Raw genomic sequence first — 24,755 nt, 5'->3', positions numbered from 1 at the left:
GAAGTCCTTATTGTATTTGGGGGGGTTTGTAAACCACAACACAGAGCACTGTGTGAGAGCGACTCAGCTCAAACACACGCAGTTCAAAGCTACTAGGTGATGTTGATAGGGACAGTGGTTTACATTTATACTGCTTCTTTACAACAACTGCTAGGCCTCTGCCCCATATTTGAGCAGAGTTTAAAAAGCAGCAGGCATTCGCTACAAGTTCTGTGAATGCGCTGGACTCACCAGCACTTAACCATGTTTCAGCTATACAGAGGAAATTTTGTCCTTGGGTGATAAATAAAAGTTGTATTACTCAACAATCTAGTGTTCACAAATCCAAAAACAAATCCAATCAGCACATTTGTGGCTGACTGTGAGACCCCACACAGCAGCTGCAGGTTAACCCCACACTGACAAAGATGAGGAGTGAAGATTCTACACGGCTGGAACATCTGATCCAAGCCAACAACAGGCACCAGCCAGGTGTCAATGGGATCCACAGGCACAGATCCATGTTCATTCCAAGGAGCCGGGGAAGGGCACGCCAAGTGCGCCGTAAGCTTCACAAGCAGACCACTGTGCTTGCACCAGCTTCTGAAGCGCTTTTGCCGTGAGACTGAGGCCAGGGTGCGAGAAAGGTGAGTTGGAATCCCAGATAGGAGTGGAGACAACGCCTTATGTCCAGCATAGTTGCATTAGTAAGTTCACTGGCAAAGAGTGGAAGTGCCATCTTGACCAACTATTGAGCAAAAATTAATTGAATTGAACTGAAGACATAAACAGGTCAGTTTGCTCTACTATGAATAATTTAAAATAAAGAATAGCGTGTCAACGGTGCAAAGTAGCTGTCGTGCCATTGGCCAGAGTAAGGTTACATTGAGTGTAACAGAGATGAATTTGAAGTTAAGCTGATGATGCTTAGGTTCATTTATTGAATTCCACCTTCACACTAACATTATACTGTCTAGTATAATGTCGTAAAACTGGTTAATATTGGTTTTAACCGGTTTTACATGGTGCACCGTGAACATTTAAAAAAATAATAATAATAATAATAATTTTTTTTTTTTTTACTTTTTCACTTTTACTTGAGTAAAGAAGTTGAATATGTACTTCAACTTTTACTAGAGTATTTTTAATACTAATATCTGCACTTGTACTTAAATTAAGAATGTATATACTTTTGCCACCTCTGGTCATTTACTGCACAGTGTCAGACCTGTCAGGCTACAGGCCCTCCACCTTTGAGTGAAGCCATTCCTCCTAAGCTGGGCTTATACTCATCTCAAAGCAATGAATGTATTTAGGCTCAGCTGTGACTGTGATTCTGCACAAGACTGTCTCTTCCTTCATGGTGTCCGATATTCATGGACTCCTGCCTGTGCATCTCCAGCTACTTACCTAAAGAACTCACCCATCTTGCTCTGTGGAACTCCAGATCATAGGCAAAACATCTCTAGCCTTCTAAGCATGCAGCTTCTCCCATATAGCCAGCCTCTGACAGAAACTCTTCTCCCTGCCCAATCTAAACCACAGTTCTCTGGTACCCTCAGCTCCAGTCAGCCCTGCGACTAACCTCCCTTAGAAACACACTCTTCGGATTTCAAGGAATGTTTCAGTCAAATATTCAGTTATTTGCCTCTGCCTGTACTCCTGCCTCTACTAATTCTCCCTCTCCCCTTTTACAGACTCCCTGAAAGCCACATAAAGGTATATATGCCACACCTTAATTCAGTTTTTTTTTTCATCACTGTTGAAGCTTGTAAATAACCCACTTTCTTGCACAACTCGTTGTTTTGTCTGCTCCTTAGGTCTAACCACTTCCACAAGCCATCACAAAACCAAGGATGAGAAGAAGAAAAGGGATTTGGGTAAAATTTAAATATGGCTACATGTTAATGCTACTCATGCAGGTTTAACTGCTTACCTAATTGGATTTAGACACAAAAACATCTGCTGAGTTTAGACAGGATAGTCGCAAAGAACTAAAGCATCCATGATGAGGGAAAAGTTTAGAAGAATGAAAATATTGGTTCTCATGGTAAGGTATGATGAAAGCATTGCATGTTGTTTTTCTCTGTGTGTTTTTTGTTTGCTTGTTTTTTTTTTTTTGAGTTGTGAACCTCTTAGTGGAAACCACTACCATTTGCTGATCACATTCATTTATTTATGACCATAGTGCACCATCTTTTAACGGCTTGGGCAGGATTATGCAACACGTCGAAATTCTTTTATCATCACGTTTTTAAACATGAACCAGCAGAGTGCAGTGATCCACAGTCACCAGACTTCAATTTGGGAAATGGGAAACTGGCATCAAAAAGGTGCTGCCTGCAAACCGACAATAACTGTTTGATGCTAACATGTCAACAAGGAGCAGAATTTCTGCTCTATGTTCATGCCCATTGTTGAGTGTATAAACTCAGTGACAAGGTGTCACTAAGCAAGTAGAGCGTATAGTTTAAAATAAAGTAAATAATTTGTTCATCATTGGTGAAAACCTTTGGAAGGTCAAACACAGGGGAGAAGCCAAAAGTAGCTTTTACCTAAAATAAATGGTGCAAGATCCAAAATAGATTGCTTGAGGCATAGTAGCAAACCAAATATGACTGACACTGACTATTGATTTGCAAGAAATACCCCAAGGTGCTCTTGGATTGATGTTAAGTGACAGCTATCAATTAGGCCATGCTAAGGATTAATGTACCAGTTTGAAATTCAGACAGTTAGGGTGGACTTAATTGTGTCTGTGTGCAAAACTGGATTCAGAGAATTCTTTATTGTCAGATTTAAAGTCAAAAGAGACACTCTCAGCTCAATGTGTGACTCTTCACGTCATAGAATGTTCTGTAAAGGCTAATACACCACATGAAGCAGCATTCAGAGATGTCAGGATGTGGGATGTGATGGTGACATATAAAGCAGATGCAATTCAAAATGCATCATCTGCCATTTGCATCATATTTAATTTAACTCAGAGACTCTGTCATGGGAAATAGCAAACTGGAGAGGACACAAAGATATTGTAAAGCTGGTTTCCTAAGGCTGCATTCAGATGATTGCAGCCTTAGGAAACCAGCTTTGATTGACAGAGATGAGGGTAAATACTTCACAAGAGCACTGTTCACTTCACAGGGACTGCTATCCAAAGAGAGAAGAGGAGATGGAGAAAAGGGAAAATGAGAGTGCTCCACCTCTCCACCCCCTCAGCTCCTCTCTGAAGGTGTCAGCAGTTGTATGTAAAGAACCAAAGCCCCTATTTCCTGTGAGAGGGAGCAGCAGTGAATTTTGATAAATCTCATTTCCAAGTGAGTGCTTTAAAGAGGAAAAGGCTGGGAGACAATTAGAAGGAGATTGTAGTCTCAACAACCTGAATAGCTCTTGATGAGTGCAACGGGTGAGTTTGGATAGGTTAATCAGTTGTAATTGTTACACAGGTGTTGAACAAGTAACCCTTACGTCCTCCACCTTAAATTATATGATCATCACATTCACAAAAGTGTGTCTTTTAATTAAACACAGTGTCCTTTCTCGCTGTCTTTTCTTTATTCAAAAGCGTGAAGCAGTGCTGATTGCATCAGATCAGTGACACCAAGAACAAATTGCTTTTCTGCTGTGGCAGGGATGATGAAGGGGGTGGGGAAAGGGTGTGTATGTGTGTGTGTGAGAGGGAGAGAGAGATACAGATAGAGAAGGAAGAAAGGGTCTCTTATCACTTCTGAAAATAGTTCCTATAAACATTTGAAGGAGTTATATGAATTAAATGAGGACAGGTTCTGAAAGGAAGAAACCGTTTTATTCAGCAAAAGTTTTAGTCAGCCATGTATGAATGTTATGAATGACACTTGTGACCAAAGCTTGGTACTGTCACCTGATAATTCAAAAATAGAAACTTCTATCTTCTAAGAGTAGCGTGGTAGGAGCTAAAATGAGGTTTCACTGAGGTTTCAAAATCAAGGCAAAAGGTTGACATCACAGTGACTGTGGATGGCTGTACCTCAGGAAGTATAGCTGGTCATCTACTGATTGGACTGTTGCTGGTTTCTCCAGTCTGCATCGTATCCTTGGGCACAATACTAACCCCAAGTCGCTCTCCGGTGAATTCATCAGAATACAAATGTGTGAATGTTAGATAGAAAGCAAGGAGTTTTGAGTGCTCTTGTCTGTCTTTTATATAAAATCCCTGGAAAATGTATTAAGAAAAGCTTAACAATGACACAGTGAAAAAATGTAACTTAAAACACTAATCACTAATCACACAGAACCTTACTTTGTGTACTGGTGCACTGTCATGCTGCAACAGAAAAGGGCCATTCCCAAACTGTCCCCACAAAGTTGGGAGCATGAAATTGTCCATTGCTGAAGCATTAAGAGTTCCTTTGACTGGCACTCAGCGGCTGAGCCCAACTCCTGAAAAACAACCCCACACCATATTCCCTCCTCCACCAAACTTTACACTTGTATAATGCAGTAAGACCAGTACCATTCTCCTGGCAACCACCAAAACCAGACTCATCAATCGGATTGCCAAACAGAGAAGCATAATTCATCACTCAATAGAACACATCTCTACGGCTGTAGAGGCCACGGCAGTGTGCTTTACACTACTGCATCCGACATTTAGATATTATATGTTTTTTATGTATTAGTTGTGTAGGTACAATCCTCTTCCACACGTTGAAGACTTATGTAAGAACCCAAAATATACTAATTCATCTCTGAGAGAAAATATAACATAACTTTTGGGGTGTGGTAACACATGACTTCCAGTGCTAAATCATAAATATATTTGTGCTGTTTAAAAATTGGATCACTTCTATTCGCCAAGGGCACTATGCAGCCCCTTCCTTTAGACCCTGAAAGCTGTGATGTATATGTGTTTGGTGCACTGTGTTGTTGTTGGCCTATAATAAAGCCCCTTTAGCCCAGTCAGCCTTGCAGCAGCCATTAGTGTCAGGCAGCTCTCCCAGCAGAGTGCTGACAATGATGACAGGCAGTGGCAATGCAAGCAGGCCCTGGGGGTGGGACTGAGGGCATCACTTGCTCTGGGTCAGCCAGGGCCAACATATTTATCTGGGTAGTAATCTGAAGGAAAAAGGACAGACTGTCTGACCCCAAAACCTCTGAGACATCATCAAAACAGGTTCTATTTCAGGTCTACAACTACTTGCAGTTATATTTCCATTATTGTGCTTAAACTGCACAGAATGCTACATGAAAAGAGACAGTATAACAGAATAACAGAGCAGCAATCAGCAGTGAGTGTAGTAACAATGGCAAAACATTAAGTAGAAGCAGGACTGATCGCTCAGGTCTAAGCTTCAGGATAAAACTGCCCAAAGCTGAAAATGCAACATTGTCATCTCAATACTGGTTCTGTCTGCACAGAGATTTACTTTGTCATGGAGCTACTTCTTCTCTCTGACAGATAGTACATCCGCACTGTTGACATGTGCTGCAGTGTTAATTGTGTAGAGGTTGAGCTGTTTCACATTGTAATTTTCCCTTAGTATAGATCTGTTAACAAGTGCCCCCCGTTCTGCAAAGTATTGTCTTCCTCCATGTTCTGTATCATTACCAAATGAAAAACCAACCCAACATCCTTTTAAATTTTAACAAAATATGTTGACTAATTGAGATGCTGTGGGTACAATGTGTAGCTGCACTTTATGTTTAAATTCAAGATCTCAAACCTATTTTGCAAGTCATGCCATAATTTCTTGCCAAAAAAAAAACACAGGACTTAAGTCAACTTAGGTCATATTAAAAATAACTTTGAGATGATCACTATGACAACCAAGCAATCTATTACTGGTAAAGGCTATGAGACTCTTGTATATTATAACAAATAAATTACTTCAGATTAAGTGGTTTATGCCAAATCTGTATTTCAAGGACAAAACAAGGAAAGTGAATGACATATATTGGTGCGTGCAGAATAAACTGATGCTGAAAAGGATTGGTCATGGAGTCTGATAGTAGTTTCTGGGTTGCACCTTTGCACCACTTGTTATAGTTCACATTTTGATTAACTATGTTTTTTTATTCTTTATTGGTTGTTCCTATTTGTACTGAATTACTTAAAATTGGAATAATTATCATTAGGCAAGATTAAAGTTATAGTTATCACTTTATAATGAGCATTGTTCATAAGTAGTAAACTGAGTTAAGCTTGAATTAATAATCATTTACTGTTAACTAACAATGACTAACAATCCCCTGGATAGTCATTGTAAAGTTGTGGTTCAAACAGTTCAAATTCACTTGTTCACACCCGAATCATAAAACATTGTGTTCACAAAAGAGGATGCTTGGGACAGGGTCAGATGGTGGGAGATGATCAGCTGTGGTGAACCGTCCCAGCTGGACGAAAAGGAAGAAGAACAAGAACAAGAAAATATAAAACGTCGTGTGTGCAGATGTCAACAGAATATAACTGTCAGCTTATTTTTGGCTCAGAGTTTGATTGCATTTTGGTTTAAAGGAACAATACAGAGCGAATAAAATTGGGATTTTGTTGAGTCATTCTGTACATCACAGTGAACATCGTGTCTGCCTTTATGCCTGTTGACACTGTTTTGTAGTTGTAAATGCAGAGTAATTTGAAACACTTGTGCTGTATTAACAATGGAAACACAAGCAACCCTAAGAAGTTAACAGCCTAAAAAATTGATTTCCAGACCATAGAGGCATAAATAGAAACAGATAGCTGTCTATGTACCTAAAAAAGACAGAAAAATGTATGTTATGCTTTGGTCGTACTGATGTTGAAGTATTTTGGATTTGTAATAACAGGAATTTAACACACACCACTGGATTTTGTTTTGTAAACAGAACTTGGTGCTAACACAGTCCTGCAAAGAAAATGCCTGCCTTCCAGAAAAATGAAAGGTCAAGGTCAACTACAAGCATGATCCCTGAAGCCAACAGTGAACCAAAAAAGACAGACTTTATAACCTCTGCTATTCTGCTTTCCAAAAAGACACTAGGTTTATTTCATGCAAGGCTTATTTTATGCCATTAAAGCTTGCTGAGAGCACACCGTTTTGTGCATCAGTGACAGTGAAGAGCTTTGAATAGTAAGAAGTGGCAGTCAAACAAAGCGTCTGCAGGGTCCTGGCACTTCCGATTATAGGCTAATCAGAAGCCAGGGTCAAGGATAGCAATTACTAACATAAAGTCTGTGAAGGTTCTCAGTCATCCAGGTCATCGTAGTCAAAGGAGCTTGCAAAGAAAAGCGTCTGGACTTCTTTAAGTTTACTTGAAGACGTTTCACCTCTCATCCGAGAAGCTTCTTCAGTTCTAAGGTCAAATGGTGGAGAGTCCCAGATATAAACCTAGTGGGAGTATCCCCCCACAGAGGGACAAAAGGACCCCCTGATGATCTTCTAATCGCCTGAGCCAAGGTGTGAAACTGGGTGTGGGTCCCAATCAGCCAGAGTTTCGGGTGTGTTCATTGTGAAACCTGGCCCCACCTTATCATGCGAATTCCTGAGGTCAGATGGCCCAGGATGTGAGTGGGCGTTAAGGCGTCTGGGAAGGGATCTCAAAACTGGATTATAGATGGCAGAGAGTTGGTGTCGTAAACCCCCGCCTCTGTTCAAAGATGGTCGCTCACAGTGGACATAGATGGCTTCTTTCACTCCTCTTTCAAACCATCTGTCCTCTCTGTCCAAAATGTGAACATTGGCATCCTCGAAAGAGTGTCCTTTATCCTTAAGATGCAGATGGACTGCTGAGTCTTGGTTTATATCTGGGACTCTCCACCATTTGACCTTAGAACTGAAGAAGCTTCTCGGATGAGAGGTGAAACGTCTTCAAGTAAACTTAAAGAAGTCCAGACGCTTTTCTTTGCAAGCTCCTTTGACTACGATGACCTGGATGACTGAGAACCTTCACAGACATATTGCCGTACATTTTGGGAGGAACACCCTTCAACTGGTGCGGGAGTATGAAAGGGAATCAAGGAAACTAGCGGATTATAGGAACCATCTCCGTTTCAACCTAAGATGTAGACAAAGCAGAGTTGTTCCTAAGAGCCTGCGCCTTGGATCCACTGTCAGGGGATACAGAGCAGACTTGATTCTACAGAGAGCACAAAATCACCTTTTAAGTGAAAGGATAAGACAGGTCCATTTCACCATAGATGCCCTCCAGATCAAGATCAGCCAGACCCTGCAGGAACTGGAAATCCTTCTACCCTCTCCAATCTTAGAAGAGGTTTACAAGTTTGTGGACAAGGCTCAGCGGGCCCAACACTCTAAAGGAAAAGAAAGACAACGCAGGAAATTTCACACCTTGCTTTCAAAAACACACACTCCTCATCCTGAACCTACACAACCCAGAGAAGAAAACACACCTGAAGTCAGTCAGGAGAAATGGGTTAAGAACTTTTCAGACAGGATTCTCACTGAACCTGAAAAGAGAGTATTAGCCAAAGGACTCAATTTTGCCATTTCTCCACAACAGTTGCCCATAGTGGACCTCATCACAGCCACAGAATCTGCCATACGGATTAATAAATTATCACAGACAGAAGCAGAGCAAATCAGGATGAAAGTCTCAGCCACGCTCTCCAGTGCCAAAGTCCCTCCATCCAACCTCACAATACAGGAAAAGAAGGCCGTCGCTTCCCTGAGCAAAGACCACAATATCACTGTTTTACCAGCTGATAAGGGAAGATGCACCGTGGTCCTAAACACTACAGATTACCATACAAAGATCACTACTCTCCTCAGTGACAACAATACCTACGAAGCCTTAAAGCGAGACCCCACAAGCAGCTACAAAAAGAAAGTTATAGTTTGCCTTCAAGACCTTGAAAAGGACAAAATTATTGACCGCCTTACATATCACCGCCTTTACCCAGGGGATGCCATACCCTGCATCTACGGACTTCCTAAAATCCACAAGGAAGCTGTCCCACTCAGACCCATAGTCAGTAGCATAAACTCAGCCACTTATAACATTGCTAAACACCTTGCTACCATCCTTGCTCCTCTTGTGGGGAACACCCCACACCACATCAAGAACTCCACCGACTTCACCGACAAGGTCCAGAAACTTACCCTGGATCCAGATGAAACCATGGTGTCCTTTGATGTAGTCTCTCTCTTCACTTGCATACCCACCACGGAGGCCGTGGAGACTGTCAGAAAACGACTACAAGAAGACAGCTCCTTGGAGGACAGGACCAACTTCACACCCGATCAGATTTGCACACTGTTAGACCTCTGCCTCACCACTACATATTTCAAATACAACGAAGGCTTTTACAGACAAAAACATGGCTGTGCCATGGGCTCCCCCGTGTCACCTATTGTAGCCAACCTTTACATGGAGGAAGTGGAAAGGAAGGCTCTTGGCTCTTTCAAAGGAAGAGTACCCAGCCACTGGTACAGATATGTGGACGACACCTGGGTCAAAATCAAGACACAAGAAGTGGAATCCTTCACTGCGCACATTAACGCTGTGGATAAAAACATCAAGTTCACCAGGGAAGACACAAAGGACAACAGTCTGCCTTTCCTGGACTGCGCTGTGCACATTGAAGAGAACGGCAAACTCAACATCGAAGTTTACCGGAAGCCCACACACACGGACCAGTACCTCCTCTTTGACTCCCATCACCCTTTGGAACACAAACTTGGAGTAATTAGGACCCTACACCACCGGGCAGAACATGTTCCCTCTAAGCCTGAAGGAAAAAAGAAGGAACACACACATGTAAAGGAAGCACTCAAAACGTGCGGCTATCCTACATGGGCGTTCTTAAAGTCAGCAAAGAGGCACAGAAAAGAAGACCAGACACCAACGAGGGAGGATAAGAAGGACAGACGCAACAACATTGTCATCCCCTATGTAGCCGGTGTATCAGAAAAACTTAGGAGAGTTTTCTCCAAGCATGACATCCCGGTGCATTTCAGACGCAGCAACACGCTCAGACAAAAACTGGTTCACCCGAAAGACAAAACGCCAAAACACAGACTTAACAATGTGGTGTATGCTGTACAGTGCAGCGAGGAATGCCCAGACCTCTACATTGGAGAGACCAAACAGCCACTTCACAAGCGCATGGCACAACACAGAAGAGCCACCTCCACAGGACAAGACTCAGCAGTCCATCTGCATCTTAAGGATAAAGGACACTCTTTCGAGGATGCCAATGTTCACATTTTGGACAGAGAGGACAGATGGTTTGAAAGAGGAGTGAAAGAAGCCATCTATGTCCACTGTGAGCGACCATCTTTGAACAGAGGCGGGGGTTTACGACACCAACTCTCTGCCATCTATAATCCAGTTTTGAGATCCCTTCCCAGACGCCTTAACGCCCACTCACATCCTGGGCCATCTGACCTCAGGAATTCGCATGATAAGGTGGGGCCAGGTTTCACAATGAACACACCCGAAACTCTGGCTGATTGGGACCCACACCCAGTTTCACACCTTGGCTCAGGCGATTAGAAGATCATCAGGGGGTCCTTTTGTCCCTCTGTGGGGGGATACTCCCACTAGGTTTATATCTGGGACTCTCCACCATTTGACCTTAGAACTGAAGAAGCTTCTCGGATGAGAGGTGAAACGTCTTCAAGTAAACTTAAAGAAGTCCAGACGCTTTTCTTTGCAAGCTCCTTTGACTACTAACATAAAGTATCACCTCCCTTGGGTGACACTTGTCTATTAGATTAAGAGTAGCGTCTCATAAAACCGATTCATTAATTTAGTGGTGAAGAGGGAAGTAAAATGGACAGTACTATACAAGCACAAAACATGAAATGTTACATGTTTGAATATTATGTATATTACAAAAGCAGGCCAATCAATTGGTTAAAAAAATGTTAATACCGAAACACACAAGTGCCACATCTCCTTGAATCTTAAGCTTTACAACTTTTTTAAGACCACTAGCAGCTAGATTGTTACAAATTATGCATTAAACTAAGCATTCTTCAAACCTACTGGGATATCAAACAGCATCTCTACTTTTTTATCTTTTTTGTCACAAGCTACCTCAGGACGCAAGATTGAGCACTACACCAAAAAAGCAAATTTAAGCTTGACCATTAACAAATACTGCATTCTATATATTAAAGGCTAAAAAACAGAATTTTGAAAAAGCTGTTTACAAATTAAAAGCCCCAAAATCCCTACTCGTTGTTTCTAATTTAGACACAAAAGCAACCAAGGTCAGGTGAAGTATCTTTGCATGAGACACTTTGTGTTATACTAAATTTTTACACACTCAGAATAAAACTTTGTTTTTATCCAGGTTTTCACTGTTCACTTCCACAGCTTTTGATTACCTGAAAACTAGTCAACATGACTGCCAGCAATGTAATTCAATAAAGAGATTTTTAATTAGTCAATATCAGATATATGAGCATAATTATCAGCTAGATTATTTTTCAAGAACATTTAAACATAATAATAGTTCCTTTGGGGACTCTTTAGCCCCAGAACAAGTTCCTTGGATGACAAGTTCTGGGGACAAATTAGATGCATATGTCATTCAACCTATTCAATCCAGGTCTGGATCCTGGGTCAGACCAGTCAGTCATGCCAACAACAGGCCATACATTATTTATTCCATGAAACTCCATTGCTTGGGTACACTCCAATAACTTTACACAAATAATTTACTGTGACTTTTGTTATGAGATTCGAACCTATTAAAATTTCCATACTAATGGCTCGGGTCAGAAAGTTTTTCAAATCCCAAACTAATTCTGACAGCTTCAAACTGTTTAGATAAAGTCTTCTCTAATGGACAAACTTAGGAGAAGGTGGACCTGAATTTTTTCTGCCTAGTTCTTTTTGACCTCAGTCAAAAATGTCAGACAATCAAAACATTAAAATCACTGATGACTTAGATCAGTAATCTTTTTGCACATCCTCCACTCCAGTAGCATTCGCAATCATCAGCGACATCTTACAGCCACAGAACAAAAACTCCTCAGGAATAGCACCTCAGTCGGTCCCATGTTCATGACGTATTGTAGGGGGAAAAACAATAACACAAAATGAAAGAAAACAAAAAACTGTAACATAAGTCTCTTCTCCTTCATGTCAGCCCAAAAGTGTATACAGCACTACAGAAGTTATTAATCTTCTATCTTGAAGTAACTCTACAAAAAATACGAATTGTATGAGTTTTGACATTTGACATACACAGAGAAATATGAATTTGAGCCTTTAATCTGTGTGAAGATACCCACCAACATTTTCTGAAACATATTTATATTTTCAGCAACTTAGTAGCTTACCTTTTTACCCTTAGAACTGTGAATTTTTAGTGTACACTAGCAGTGCAGTACAGTCAAAAACACACTTGGTCTATATTTCATTTTGCTGTGGAAACACAAACATACTAAGACTAATTATGTAGTGTGAAATTAGTACACGGCTCTGCTAATGGAAGTGTGTATGGTGACAGTAGCAGCAGTCTAACGGGGAACAGTTTAACTTTGTGACATCAAATTCCTAGATGAAACTCAAACCAAATGGCACACTGAGCAGTTCATTCTAGCTATGTCATGATGAATCCTCTACTCTACTTACTTATTTAGTAAGTTACACTTCTAATATATCACAATATAGATCTAAAAACAGGCATCTGACTCCGATCATCCGAAAAATGTGGATTCTGCCGGTGTCGGCTGCACCTACACAGACATGTCTAATTAAAAGATGAGTGACAAAGCAGGGGCTTCTCCTCAGATAACTTCTTTACTTCATAGAGTTCTTGTCATCTGTCAAAGAGGCATGTATGATATCTATGATATGATAACAGTTTTAATGCTTAGACTAGGCAGTGTTGATAAGTCAATTCTTAGGTATCGGGCTAGGGATTCAGAAAATATTAGGCGAAATGACGCCTAGCCTCTATCCGGGGAGACGTCTAACACCATCCATGCTTTGTTGCCCTCTGTGTTTTGTTGGGAAATATGAAAAATGTAGGAAAGCTGTAAAGCCATTCCTCTGTTATGATAAGAGCACTGAGAAAGATGCGATCTTTCTTTGTTGTTTATTAATGTATACATTTTATTTTTAATGTATTTGTTGTAATTAGTTAGTAATGTTGAGGATGGAAAATTGCATTTTTATCCGCCCGCTTGCCTCTGGACTTATAAATGAATCATATACTAAGTTGTAACGGTTATTAAAGTTTGCTTTCTGCTATGTAAAATGCGCCTTGATTGACAACTTTAGTAGGCTTTTAAGATTTGTGCTGCTCATGTTTTTATCGGACTGCAATGTAAACAATCAAACCTGAAATTTAGCCAGAACCTCTATACGCACTCGTGTCTTCCTCACAATAACCAGTGCGTTTTATTCGTAAGCCGTGTGAGCACATGGAGGAGCTGGAAAACGGTGGAAACGGAAAGCGTCCATTACGAAAATAAGACAAAATCCACCACCCAAGCATCTAATTCTGGAAAGCGAAGTCGAAGGCTGAAAAACCATGTAAGCACTCGGGATAAACACGGGAACAGCTTTTTCAAAATAAATATAATTTGAACAGTTCTTACCTCTGGCGCCCGTGTCTTTCACCACCGCCACCAGAACAAGCAGGACAGGAAAATAATATCTCATCCCATTCATCATGTTTTCCCGTTTAGCGCTTCTTGAGCCTTGGAATCAGCACTTTCCCTCCGACGGACTGAAGCACCGAGAGCTCCGCCGAACAACGACTACACACACTGCGTGCTCCTTTGGGTGACTTCAGCCCGGTTTTGCTGTCTGAACGTACTCATTGAAGCAGACGACGGGCTGTTATTTTCGTTCCACCAACACGACTACAGACTACAGACTGTTCTCTATGCGATGACTGGAGGCTGTAGAGAGCTGCTGTTGCCGTTGCAGCGCTCTGTGTTCTACTTGCTAGGAGACTCCTCTTCAGGGCAGCACTGCCGCCGAGCATTCAGCACTGTGAACAGCTCCTAGCGTCATCCAGTGGAACACAGGAAAAACAGTTGGAGCTCAAAGTTTGGTCTAAAGACAGTGATTTTTTTAAAGGCTAAAAGTGAATTGTGAACGTTTGACGTCAGATCACTGATGATTATGCATACAATTTCTACATTTTTGTATATTTTGATTTTAGTTTTGTTGCAATTAATGAATTTATATGCTATCTGATCCTTTGCATTAAGTCCTGCATTTGGAACCCTAGTGTAGTAAAAAGGTAATATATTACATTCTAAATTGAAATAATGCCAAGAGAAACAATAATGATCAAAAGAAAGAAAATCATTGGAATTTGATAGCTTCTGTGAACATTATTTTTATCTTCTATTGATTCATTTTTTTCTAAACCCCTCAAGAAGCGTCTAAACTTTTGTGTGTTCAAAGAAATTCAAAGTGTGAGTACTGAGGTTAGCTAAATGTATCAGTGCAGACGTGTCACTATAGTCTGGGTGTTGGCTCTGTTTTCTAGTTTTTCTAGTTTCTGTTTTTGTTTTTTGTTTTTTCATTTTCTTTTAAAAAAAATACACAAGCCTTACATTACTAGAATTTTCTTGCACTTATATAAAGTCTATGGACTTCATTTTTGCTGAGATGTCATGGTCTGGCAGTTTCTGCTGGTCGACCTGCCCATGTGCATGTTTTTCTTTGTGTTTTGTTTCTGACTTCCCTCCCCCCGCCTCCTCTCCTGTGTGTTTGTGTGTGTTCCACCATGCCAGTTTGTGGGCGTCATCAGGCCAGAGGAGTTTCCCGTGCTGAAGCCAGCCACACCTGTCGCCCATCTACTTCACCAGCTGCCGCTGATCACCTTCGTCAGTGGCCACTACTTAACTGGGTGGATGAGTTTCAGTCGACACTGGATTGCTGAGATATTGAGTTAGTGAAGCCCCAGGTCTGACCAGAAATATTGCTTTCATGCATTTCATGAATAGGCCACTGACCTTCCTGTCTTGTCTTAGCAGGTTTTGGAGAGGAGTGTGTTACAGGAGCGGAACGAGGAGCATTCCTAGCATACCTTCACAATACATTTAGGCATCCCACGTTTGTCCAGCATCCTCCCCCGCCACCTGATCCAACTCACTGCTGATTGGTGATCAGTTGACAGTTCATTCCTACTCTTCACCTGAGTGTCCAGAACCGCTGCAGATCTGATGATACAATTACAAAATCAATCATCGACTTGCAGCCTAGGGTTTACTGGTGGCATATGTCTTTATGGGCACCTTTATGTCCAAACATGGTGTTCATTATGGGCAAACAGTGGTTTAAACAGAAGTCTAGTAACAGAACACCACTCAGGTTAAGATCTGGCAGGCTGCTCCCAATCATTCAATTCAATTTTATTTATATAGCGCCAAATCACAACAAAAGTCACCTCAAGGCGCTTCATAGATACAGAGAAAAATCCAACAATCATATGACCCCCTATGAGCAAGCACTTTGGCGACAGTGGGAAGGAAAAACTCCCTTTTAACAGGAAGAAACCTCCGGCAGAACCAGGCTCAGGGAGGGGCGGCCATCTGCTGCGACCGGTTGGGGTGAGAGAAGGAAGACAGGATAAAAGACATGCTGTGGAAGAGAGACAGAGGTTAATAACAGATATGATTCAATGCAGAGAGGTCTATTAATACATAGTGAGTGAGAAAGGTGACTGGAAAGGAAAAACTCAATGCATCATGGGAATCCCCCGGCAGCCTACGTCTATTGCAGCATAACAAAGGGAGGATTCAGGGTCACCTGGTCCAGCCCTAACTATATGCTTTAGCAAAAAGGAAAGTTTTAAGCCTAATCTTAAAAGTAGAGATAGTTTCTGTCTCCCGAATCCAAACTGGAAGCTGGTTCCACAGAAGAGGGGCCTGAAAACTGAAGGCTCTGCCTCCCATTCTACTTTTAAATACTCTAGGAACAACAAGTAAGCCTGCAAGTGCTCTAATAGGGTGATATGGTACTACAAGGTCATTAAGATAAGATGGGGCCTGATTATTTAAGACCTCGTATGTGAGGAGCAGGGTTTTGGAGGAATTAAGAAGCAGAAAGTTAGCGGCCATCCAGGTCTTTATGTCTTTAAGACATTCCTGCAGTTTAACTAATTGGTGTGTGTTATCTGGCTTCATGGACAGATAGAGCTGGGTGTCATCTGCATAGCAGTGAAAATGTATGCTATGTCTTCTAATGATGCTGCCTAAGGGAAGCATGTATAATGTAAACAGAATTGGTCCTAGCACTGAACCCTGTGGAACTCCATAATTAACCTCAGTGTGTGAAGAGGACTCTCCATTTACATGCACAAATTGGAGTCTATTAGATAGATATGATACAAACCACTGCAGTGCAGTACCTGTAATACCTACAGCATGTTCTAATCGCTCTAATAGGATATTATGGTCAACAGTATCGAACGCTGCACTGAGGTCTAGCAGGACAAGCACAGAGATGAGTCCACTGTCAGAGGCCATAAGAAGATCATTTGTAACCTTCACTAAAGCTGTTTCTGTGCTGTGATGAGCTCTGAAACCTGACTGAAACTCTTCAAATAAACCATTCCTCTGCAGATGATCTGTTAGCTGTTTGACAACTACTCTTTCAAGGATTTTTGATATGAAAGGAAGGTTGGAGATTGGCCTATAATTAGCTAAGACTGCTGGGTCTAGAGATGGCTTTTTGAGTAAAGGTTTAACCACAGCCAGCTTGAAGGCCTGTGGTACATAGCCGACCATTAGAGATAGGTTGATCATATTTAAGATCGAAGAATTAATCAATGGCAGGACTTCTTTGAGCAGTTTTGTAGGAATGGGGTCTAAAAGACACGTTGATGGTTTGGAGGAAGTAATTATTGAAGTTAACTCAGAAAGATCAATTGGAGAAAAAGAGTCTAACTTAACATCAATGGTACTAAGAGTAGCTGTAGATAATATTACATCTGTGGGATGATTACTGGTAATTTTTTCTCTAATGATAAAAATTTTATTTGTGAAGAAGTTCATGAAGTCATTACTAGTTAACGTTAAAGGGATGGTTGGCTCAACAGAGCTCTGACTCTTTGTCAGCCTGGCTACAGTGCTGAAGAGAAACCTGGGGTTGTTCTTATTTTCTTCAATCAGTGATGAATAGTAAGATGTTCTGGCTTTGCGGAGGGCTTTCTTATAAAGCAGCAAACTATTTCTCCAGGCTAAATGATGATCCTCTAAATTTGTGACACGCCATTTCCTCTCCAGATTACGAGTCATCTGCTTTAGGGTACGTGTTTGAGAATTATACCACGGAGTCAGGTACTTCTGATTAGAGACCTTAGTTTTCACTGGAGCTACAGTATCCAGAGTCGTACGTAGTGAGGAGGTGAAATTATTAACAAGATAATCGACCTCTGTTGGGGTAGCGTTCAGATAGCTGCTCTGCTCTGTGTTGGTACAGGGCATTGAAGATGATAACAGTGGGTGGATTATATTCTTAAACTTAGTTACAGCGCTTTCAGAAAGACATTCACTTTGATAAAATCTACTCTCCACCGCTGTGTAATCAATTATTGTAAATGTAAATGTTATCAGGAAATGATCAGACAGGAGAGGGTTTTCAGGAAACACTGTTAAATGTTCAGTTTCTATGCCATATGTTAAAACAAGATCTAGAGTGTGATTAAAGTGGTGGGTGGGTTCTTTTACATTTTGAGAGAAGCCAATTGAGTCTAATAACAGACTAAATGCCATGTTGAGGCTGTCATTTTTAGCATCTACATGGATGTTAAAATCACCCACAATAATTATTTTATTTGAGCTCAGAACTAAATTAGATATAAAGTCTGAGAAATCAGACAAGGCCCAGGTGGACGATAGATGGTAACAAGTAAGACTGGTTTCTGAGTTTCACAGCTGGGGTGGACAATGTTAAGCATCAGGCTTTCAAATGAATTAAAAGTCTGTCTTGGTCTTTCATTAATTAATAGGCTGGTGTGAAAAATTGCTGCCACACCGCCCCCTCGGCCTGTGCTTCGAGGTTTCTGGTAGTTAGAATGACTCGGGGGTGTTGATTCATTTAAACTAACATAATCATCCTGCTGCAACCAGGTTTCTGTAAGGCAGAGTAAATCAATTTGTTGATCAATTATTAAGTCATGTACTAACAGAGACTTGGAGGAGAGAGACCTAATATTTAATAATCCACATTTCACTGTTTTACTCTTTGGTTCAGATGTGGATACTGTACTGTTCTTTCTTTTTGATTGTTTATGTTTAAGTTGTTTGTTGCTGGTTTTTAGTTTGTTTTTTGTCTTTTTGGAAGCTGACACAGTCTCTACGGAGATGGGTTTTTGGGGGGGTAGCAGGAGGAGAGAAGCTGCAGAGAGGCGTGTAAGACTGCAACTCTGCTTCCTGGTCCCAACTCTGGATAGTCATATTTTGGGGGGTTTAATAAATTTGTCCATATTTCTAGAAATGAGAGCTGCTCCATCCAAAGTGGGATGGATGCCGTCTCTCCTAACAAGACCAGGTTTCCTCCAGAAGGTTTGCCAATTATCTATGAAGCCCACATCGTTTCTGGGACACCACTCAGACAGCCAGCAATTTAAGGAGAACATGCGGCTAAACATGTCACTCCTGGTCTGATTGGGGAGGGGACCAGAGAAAACTACAGAGTCCGACATTGTTTTAGCAAAGTTGCACATCGATTCAATATTGATTTTAGTGACCTCCGATTGGCGTAACCGGGTGTCATTACTGCCGACGTGAATTATGATTTTACTGAATTTACGTTTACCCTTAGCCAGCAGTTTTAAATTTCCTTCAATGTCGCCTGCTCTGGCCCCTGGAAGACAATTGACTATGGTTGCCGGTGTCTCTAGCTTCACATGTCTGAGAACAGAATCACCAATTACCAGAGTTTGACCCCCGGCGGGTGTGTCACCGAGTGGGGAAAAACGGTTAGACACATGAACGGGTTGGTGGTGTACCTGGGGCTTCTGTTTAGGACTATGCTTCCTCCTCACCGTGACCCAGCCGCCCTCTTTCCCCAGCTGCTTGGGGTCTGCCGGGGAACAGCTAGCGGGGCCTACGCTATCTTCGGCTGCACCAGCTACAGGGGCCTGGCTAGCTACGGGTGAATGAAGGGTGCGAAGCCGAGTCTCCAATTCAGTAATCCTGGCCTCCAGAGCTGCAAATATGCTACATTTGTTACAGATATCATTACTGCTAAAGGAGGCCGAGGAGTAACTAAACATCTGACACAATGAGCAAGAAAGTGCAGGAGGGACAGGTGAAGTAGCCATGGTGCTAACGAGTCGGCTACGAGCTAAGCTAAGCTAGCGAAACAGTACAGAGACAGTGAGTGAATACTTTGGCTATAAATTAGGTAGTGAGTACACAGAAAGTGTGCTTCGGATGAAGCACGTGAAGATTATACTATGAAAGAAGAATGTATTTAAAAGTTTGCTAAGCAAATAAGCTACTCAGAAACACCACTGTGTTTGAGCAGGAACAGGAAGTGATACTCTACCGCAGAGCGAGCGAACACCAAGTGACAGCGCCCCTCTATGTTTCACTGTTATTGCGCACATGAACGATGTAAGCCCCCAGAGTCCCTAGGTAGAGCACCCTCAACCTGTTCCCTGAACCAAAGGTGCAGGGAACAAACCCTCTCATCTGCCATGAAAAATGTCAATGTACAGGCAGCAAGCCAAAGGGATACCAAGATACCCACCCAAGCCCGGTGCCTCTCACCAAGGGCAACTCTAGAATGGGACAGAGTCCAGCCCCTCTCCAGGAGACTGGTTCCAAAATACAAGCTGTGTGTTGAGGTGAACCCGACTATATCTAGCCAGGAGCTCATGATCTCACACACTAGCTCAGGTTTCTTTACCACCAGAGAGGTGATGTTCCATGCCCCAATCACATGTCTCAGTAGCTGGGGATTGGTCCCCAGAGTCTCTACCCTTGGTCGTCACCCGAACCCTACAGTGCCTCCTGTGGGCGGTGAGCCTACGGGAGGGTGAACCCATGTCTCTTCTTCGGGCTGCACCTGCCCAAGCCCCATGGGTTAAGGCCTGGCCACCAGGCATTCTCCTTCGGACCCCCTCCCCAGGCTTGCCTCCAGGGAGGGCTTCAGTAACCCTATCCCTTGATTTTTGACTCATAAGGGTCACCTGAATCGCTCTTTCTCTGGTCCCTCACCCAGGACCAGGTTGCCATGGGTGACCCTGACATCATAGCCCCTGGGATCGCAGGAATAATTTTAATAGTATAATTTTAAGCTTTATATTATACACTACGTAGATGATCAATTTATACTTTATCATTTCGATGAAATTTAAAACATCTTATGAACATTTATTGTTGTTATATACTTTTAAAAAAGCATAGTAAATGTCTGGAAAAAACTATGCAAATGTAGTCAAAGGAGCTTGCAAAGAAAAGCGTCTGGACTTCTTTAAGTTACTTGAAGACGTTTCACCTCTCATCCGAGAAGCTTCTTCAGTTCTAAGGTCAAATGGTGGAATTCGCATGATAAGGTGGGGCCAGGTTTCACAATGAACACACCCGAAACTCTGGCTGATTGGGACCCACACCCAGTTTCACACCTTGGCTCAGGCGATTAGAGGATCATCAGGGGGTCCTTTTGTCCCTCTGTGGGGGGATACTCCCACTAGGTTTATATCTGGGACTCTCCACCATTTGACCTTAGAACTGAAGAAGCTTCTCGGATGAGAGGTGAAACGTCTTCAAGTAACTTAAAGAAGTCCAGACGCTTTTCTTTGCAAGCTCCTTTGACTACGATGACCTGGATGACTGAGAACCTTCACAGACATATGCAAATGTAATTGCTTACTTGGGGTTCCAAGGGTCCTTCAGGCCCCTCTTCTGTGGAACTACCTCCCAGTTTGGATTTGTGAGACAGTCACCCTCTCTACTTTTAAGATTAGGCTTGAAACCTTCCTTTTTGATAAAGCATATAGTTAAAGCTGTCTCAGATGACCCTGATTCCTCTCACAATGTTGTAATATACTGTATTATTTAATTTAGTTTAGTGAATTACTGTCCTTACTGTCTTGGAGCAACTGTGACCACATACTTTCCTCTGGCAATAATAAAGTATTGTGATTCTGATGATTGTTGGGGTTTTCTTTGTTTTCTCTCTATTATTTTGTAGTCTTTACCTTACAATATAAAGTTCCTTGAGGAAACTGTTTAGCGCTATATAAATGAATTGAATTGAAATAAATTGAACTGAACTGTATTCTACAGGGTGGGCCATTTATATGGATACACTGTAATAAAATGGGAATGGTTGGTGATATTAAAGTCCTGTTTGTGGCACATTAGTATATGTGAGGGGGAAAACTCCTCAAGATGGGTGGTGACCATGGTGGCCATTTAGAAGTCGGCCATCTTGGATACAACTTTTGTTTTTTCAATAGGAAGAGGGCCATGTGACACATCAAACTTATTGGTAATTTCACAAGAAAAACAATGGTGTGCTTGGTTTCAACATAACTTTATTCTTTCATGAGTTATTTACAAGTTTCTCTTTGTTCACAGCCATTGACATGTTGAAGAGGTTAACACGTGAGGAGCGGATCGAAATTGTGTTGATATCTGGTGAACACAGTAACCGGGTCATTGCAGCAGATTTCAATGCAAGACACCCTACAAGACCACCCATCTCCCATGCTACAGTCAGCAAACTGCTTGCTAAGTTTCGTGAAACTGGTTCAGTGTTGGATTTGCCAAAATGTGGACGCAAGAAAACTGTCACTAATGAAGAAACATCAGTGGCTGTCCTAGCTTCATTCAGCAAGAGCCCACAGCGTAGCACTCGCCGCATGTCACTGGAGAGTGGCATTAGTCGAACATCCCTTAGGCGGATATTAGCTACTCACAAATGGCACCCTTACAAACTCCAGCTACTGCAGCATCTCAACGAGGATGACCCAGATCGGCGCACAGAATTTGCAGAATGGGCAAAACAAAAATTGGAACAGGACCCTCAGTTCACGCAGAAGATTTTGTTCAGTGATGAGGCAAACTTTTATATGAATGGTGACGTTAACAAACAAAACCACCGCTATTGGTCTGAAACAAACCCACATTGGATGGATCCCTCCAAGACTGTTGGAACAACAAAAGTGATGGTTTGGTGTGGTATATGGGGTACAATGATAGTGGGTCCATTCTTCATCAGTGGAAACCTCAAGGCCACTGGATATTTGAAATTGCTACATGATGATGTGTTTCCCTCGTTATGCACTGAAGCTGGTACGTTCCCTGAGTTTTTCCAGCAAGATGGTGCACCACCACATCATGGGTGCCAGGTCCGAGCATTCCTAGATGAACAGTTTCCTGGAAAGTGGATTGGTCGTCGTGGGCCAGTTGAATGGCCCCCAAGGTCTCCCGATCTGACCCCCTTAGACTTTTATCTTTGGGGTCATCTGAAGGCAATTGTCTATGGTGTGAAGATACGAGATGTGCAGCACCTGAAACTACGGATACTGGATGCTTGTGCTGGCATTTCTCCTGCGGTGTTGCTATCAGTGTGTGAAGAGTGGGAGAAGAGGGTTGCATTGACAATCCAACACAATGGGCAGCACATTGAACACATTTTATAAGAGGTCAGAAACTTGTAAATAACTCATGAAAGAATAAAGTTACGTTGAAACCAAGCACACCATTGTTTTTTTTGTGACATTACCAATAAGTTTGATGTGTCACATGGCCCTCTTCCTATTGAAAAAACAAAAGTTGTATCCAAGATGGCCGACTTCTAAATGGCCACCATGGTCACCACCCATCTTGTGGAGTTTGCCCCCTCACATATACTAATGTGCCACAAACAGGACTTTAATATCACCAACCATTCCCATTTTATTACGGTGTATCCATATAAATGGCCCACCCTGTATATTGACTCCCATCACCCTTTGGAACACAAACTTGGAGTAATTAGGACCCTACACCACCGGGCAGAACATGTTCCCTCTAAGCCTGAAGGAAAAAAGAAGGAACACACACATGTAATGGAAGCACTCAAAACGTGCGGCTATCCTAAATGGGCGTTCTTAAAGTCAGCAAAGAGGCACAGAAAAGAAGACCAGACACCAACGAGGGAGGATAAGAAGGACAGACGCAACAACATTGTCATCCCCTATGTAGCCAGTGTATCAGAAAAACTTAGGAGAGTTTTCTCCAAGCATGACATCCCGGTGCATTTCAGACCCAGCAACACGCTCAGACAAAAACTGGTTCACCCGAAAGACAAAACACCAAAACACAGACTTAACAATGTGGTGTATGCGGTACAGTGTAGCGAGGAATGCCCAGACCTCTACATTGGAGAGACCAAACAGCCACTTCACAAGCGCATGGCACAACACAGAAGAGCCACCTCCACAGGACAAGACTCAGCAGTCCATCTGCATCTTAAGGATAAAGGACACTCTTTCGAGGATGCCAATGTTCACATTTTGGACAGAGAGGACAGATGGTTTGAAAGAGGAGTGAAAGAAGCCATCTATGTCCACTGTGAGCGACCATCTTTGAACAGAGGCGGGGGTTTACGACACCAACTCTCTGCCATCTATAATCCAGTTTTGAGATCCCTTCCCAGACGCCTTAACGCCCACTCACATCCTGGGCCATCTGACCTCAGGAATTCGCATGATAAGGTGGGGCCAGGTTTCACAATGAACACACCCGAAACTCTGGCTGATTGGGACCCACACCCAGTTTCACACCTTGGCTCAGGCGATTAGAGGATCATCAGGGGGTCCTTTTGTCCCTCTGTGGGGGGATACTCCCACTAGGTTTATATCTGGGACTCTCCACCATTTGACCTTAGAACTGAAGAAGCTTCTCGGATGAGAGGTGAAACGTCTTCAAGTAACTTAAAGAAGTCCAGACGCTTTTCTTTGCAAGCTCCTTTGACTACGATGACCTGGATGACTGAGAACCTTCACAGACACCCTGTATATTACATTTATCTATAGGATCAATGTAATATCCACCCGTAACTTTAAAGATAAAGATCTGACTGAGCAAACAAGTTAAATGATGGAGATTAAATCTATCACTGTTAAATGATGATGTAATTAAAGAAGAAACACAGAAAGATTTAATCAGTTGTATTGTGTCAAATGATAATGACAATGTTTCTCTATCTATCCTATGCGAGGGGCCAAAATAATGATGAGGGGTAATATTATTGTCACTTCCTCAGATTGAAAAAACAAAGGCTACCTCAACAACATAAATCAGAGAGACAAGTGAAGAGATTAGAGCTGCTAAGCAGAAGGTTGGTGGTTCAATCCCAGAATATGTGAGAAATGTCCTTGGGCAAGATATTAACCCCAAGTTGCTCTCTGATGCATCCATTGGAGTGTGAATGTTAAATAGAAAGCACTTCTATGAAAAGCATACAAAAAATAAATGGGAGAATGAGGCAACTTGCATAATGTTAGAGTAGAAAAGCGCTATATAAGAACCAGTCTATTTACAAAAACCCCCAACTGGTGAATGTCCTTAACTAATACAGTGGTGTTTCGGGATACAAAGTCCACACGGATATATCTGAAGCTATGATGACAGTTGGTGAATTGCCTTTCTGGCTTTCTCTTTCAGAAGACCCAAGCAGGGATTTTGTTGTATGGGACACCAACACAACTATATTCTTTTTGATCTGACAGACTGGTCCATCTTCGAACAGCAGGACCTGGAGACCTTCAGTCAGTTACAGTAGATTAAGTGCTATGTAAAGAATGTGACGGTGACCAACCCATCTGGATTTTCCTAAGCAAAACCCTATGACGAGTGATATAAAGGCTCTGA

General features: G+C 42.1%; 1 protein-coding gene across 2 annotated transcripts in view; it reads right to left on the bottom strand.

Moving 5' to 3' along the window:
- Positions 1-13,878, bottom strand: part of sez6b (seizure related 6 homolog b) — a 232,991-nt gene extending 219,113 nt beyond the window's left edge. For both annotated transcript variants that reach the window (XM_084950183.1, XM_084950184.1), the window contains exon 1: positions 13,518-13,878. In XM_084950183.1, the coding sequence (XP_084806309.1) occupies positions 13,518-13,593 (76 nt within the window). In that variant the 5' untranslated portion in view covers positions 13,594-13,878. The remainder of the gene's footprint in view (positions 1-13,517) is intronic.
- Positions 13,879-24,755: the final 10,877 nt, after the last annotated feature.

Source organism: Perissodus microlepis, chromosome 14, assembly GCF_051167445.1.
Source record: "Perissodus microlepis isolate ML-2025 ecotype Zambia chromosome 14, ASM5116744v1, whole genome shotgun sequence".
Lineage (NCBI taxonomy): Eukaryota > Metazoa > Chordata > Actinopteri > Cichliformes > Cichlidae > Perissodus > Perissodus microlepis.
This window is presented reverse-complemented; position numbering and strand designations above follow the sequence as displayed.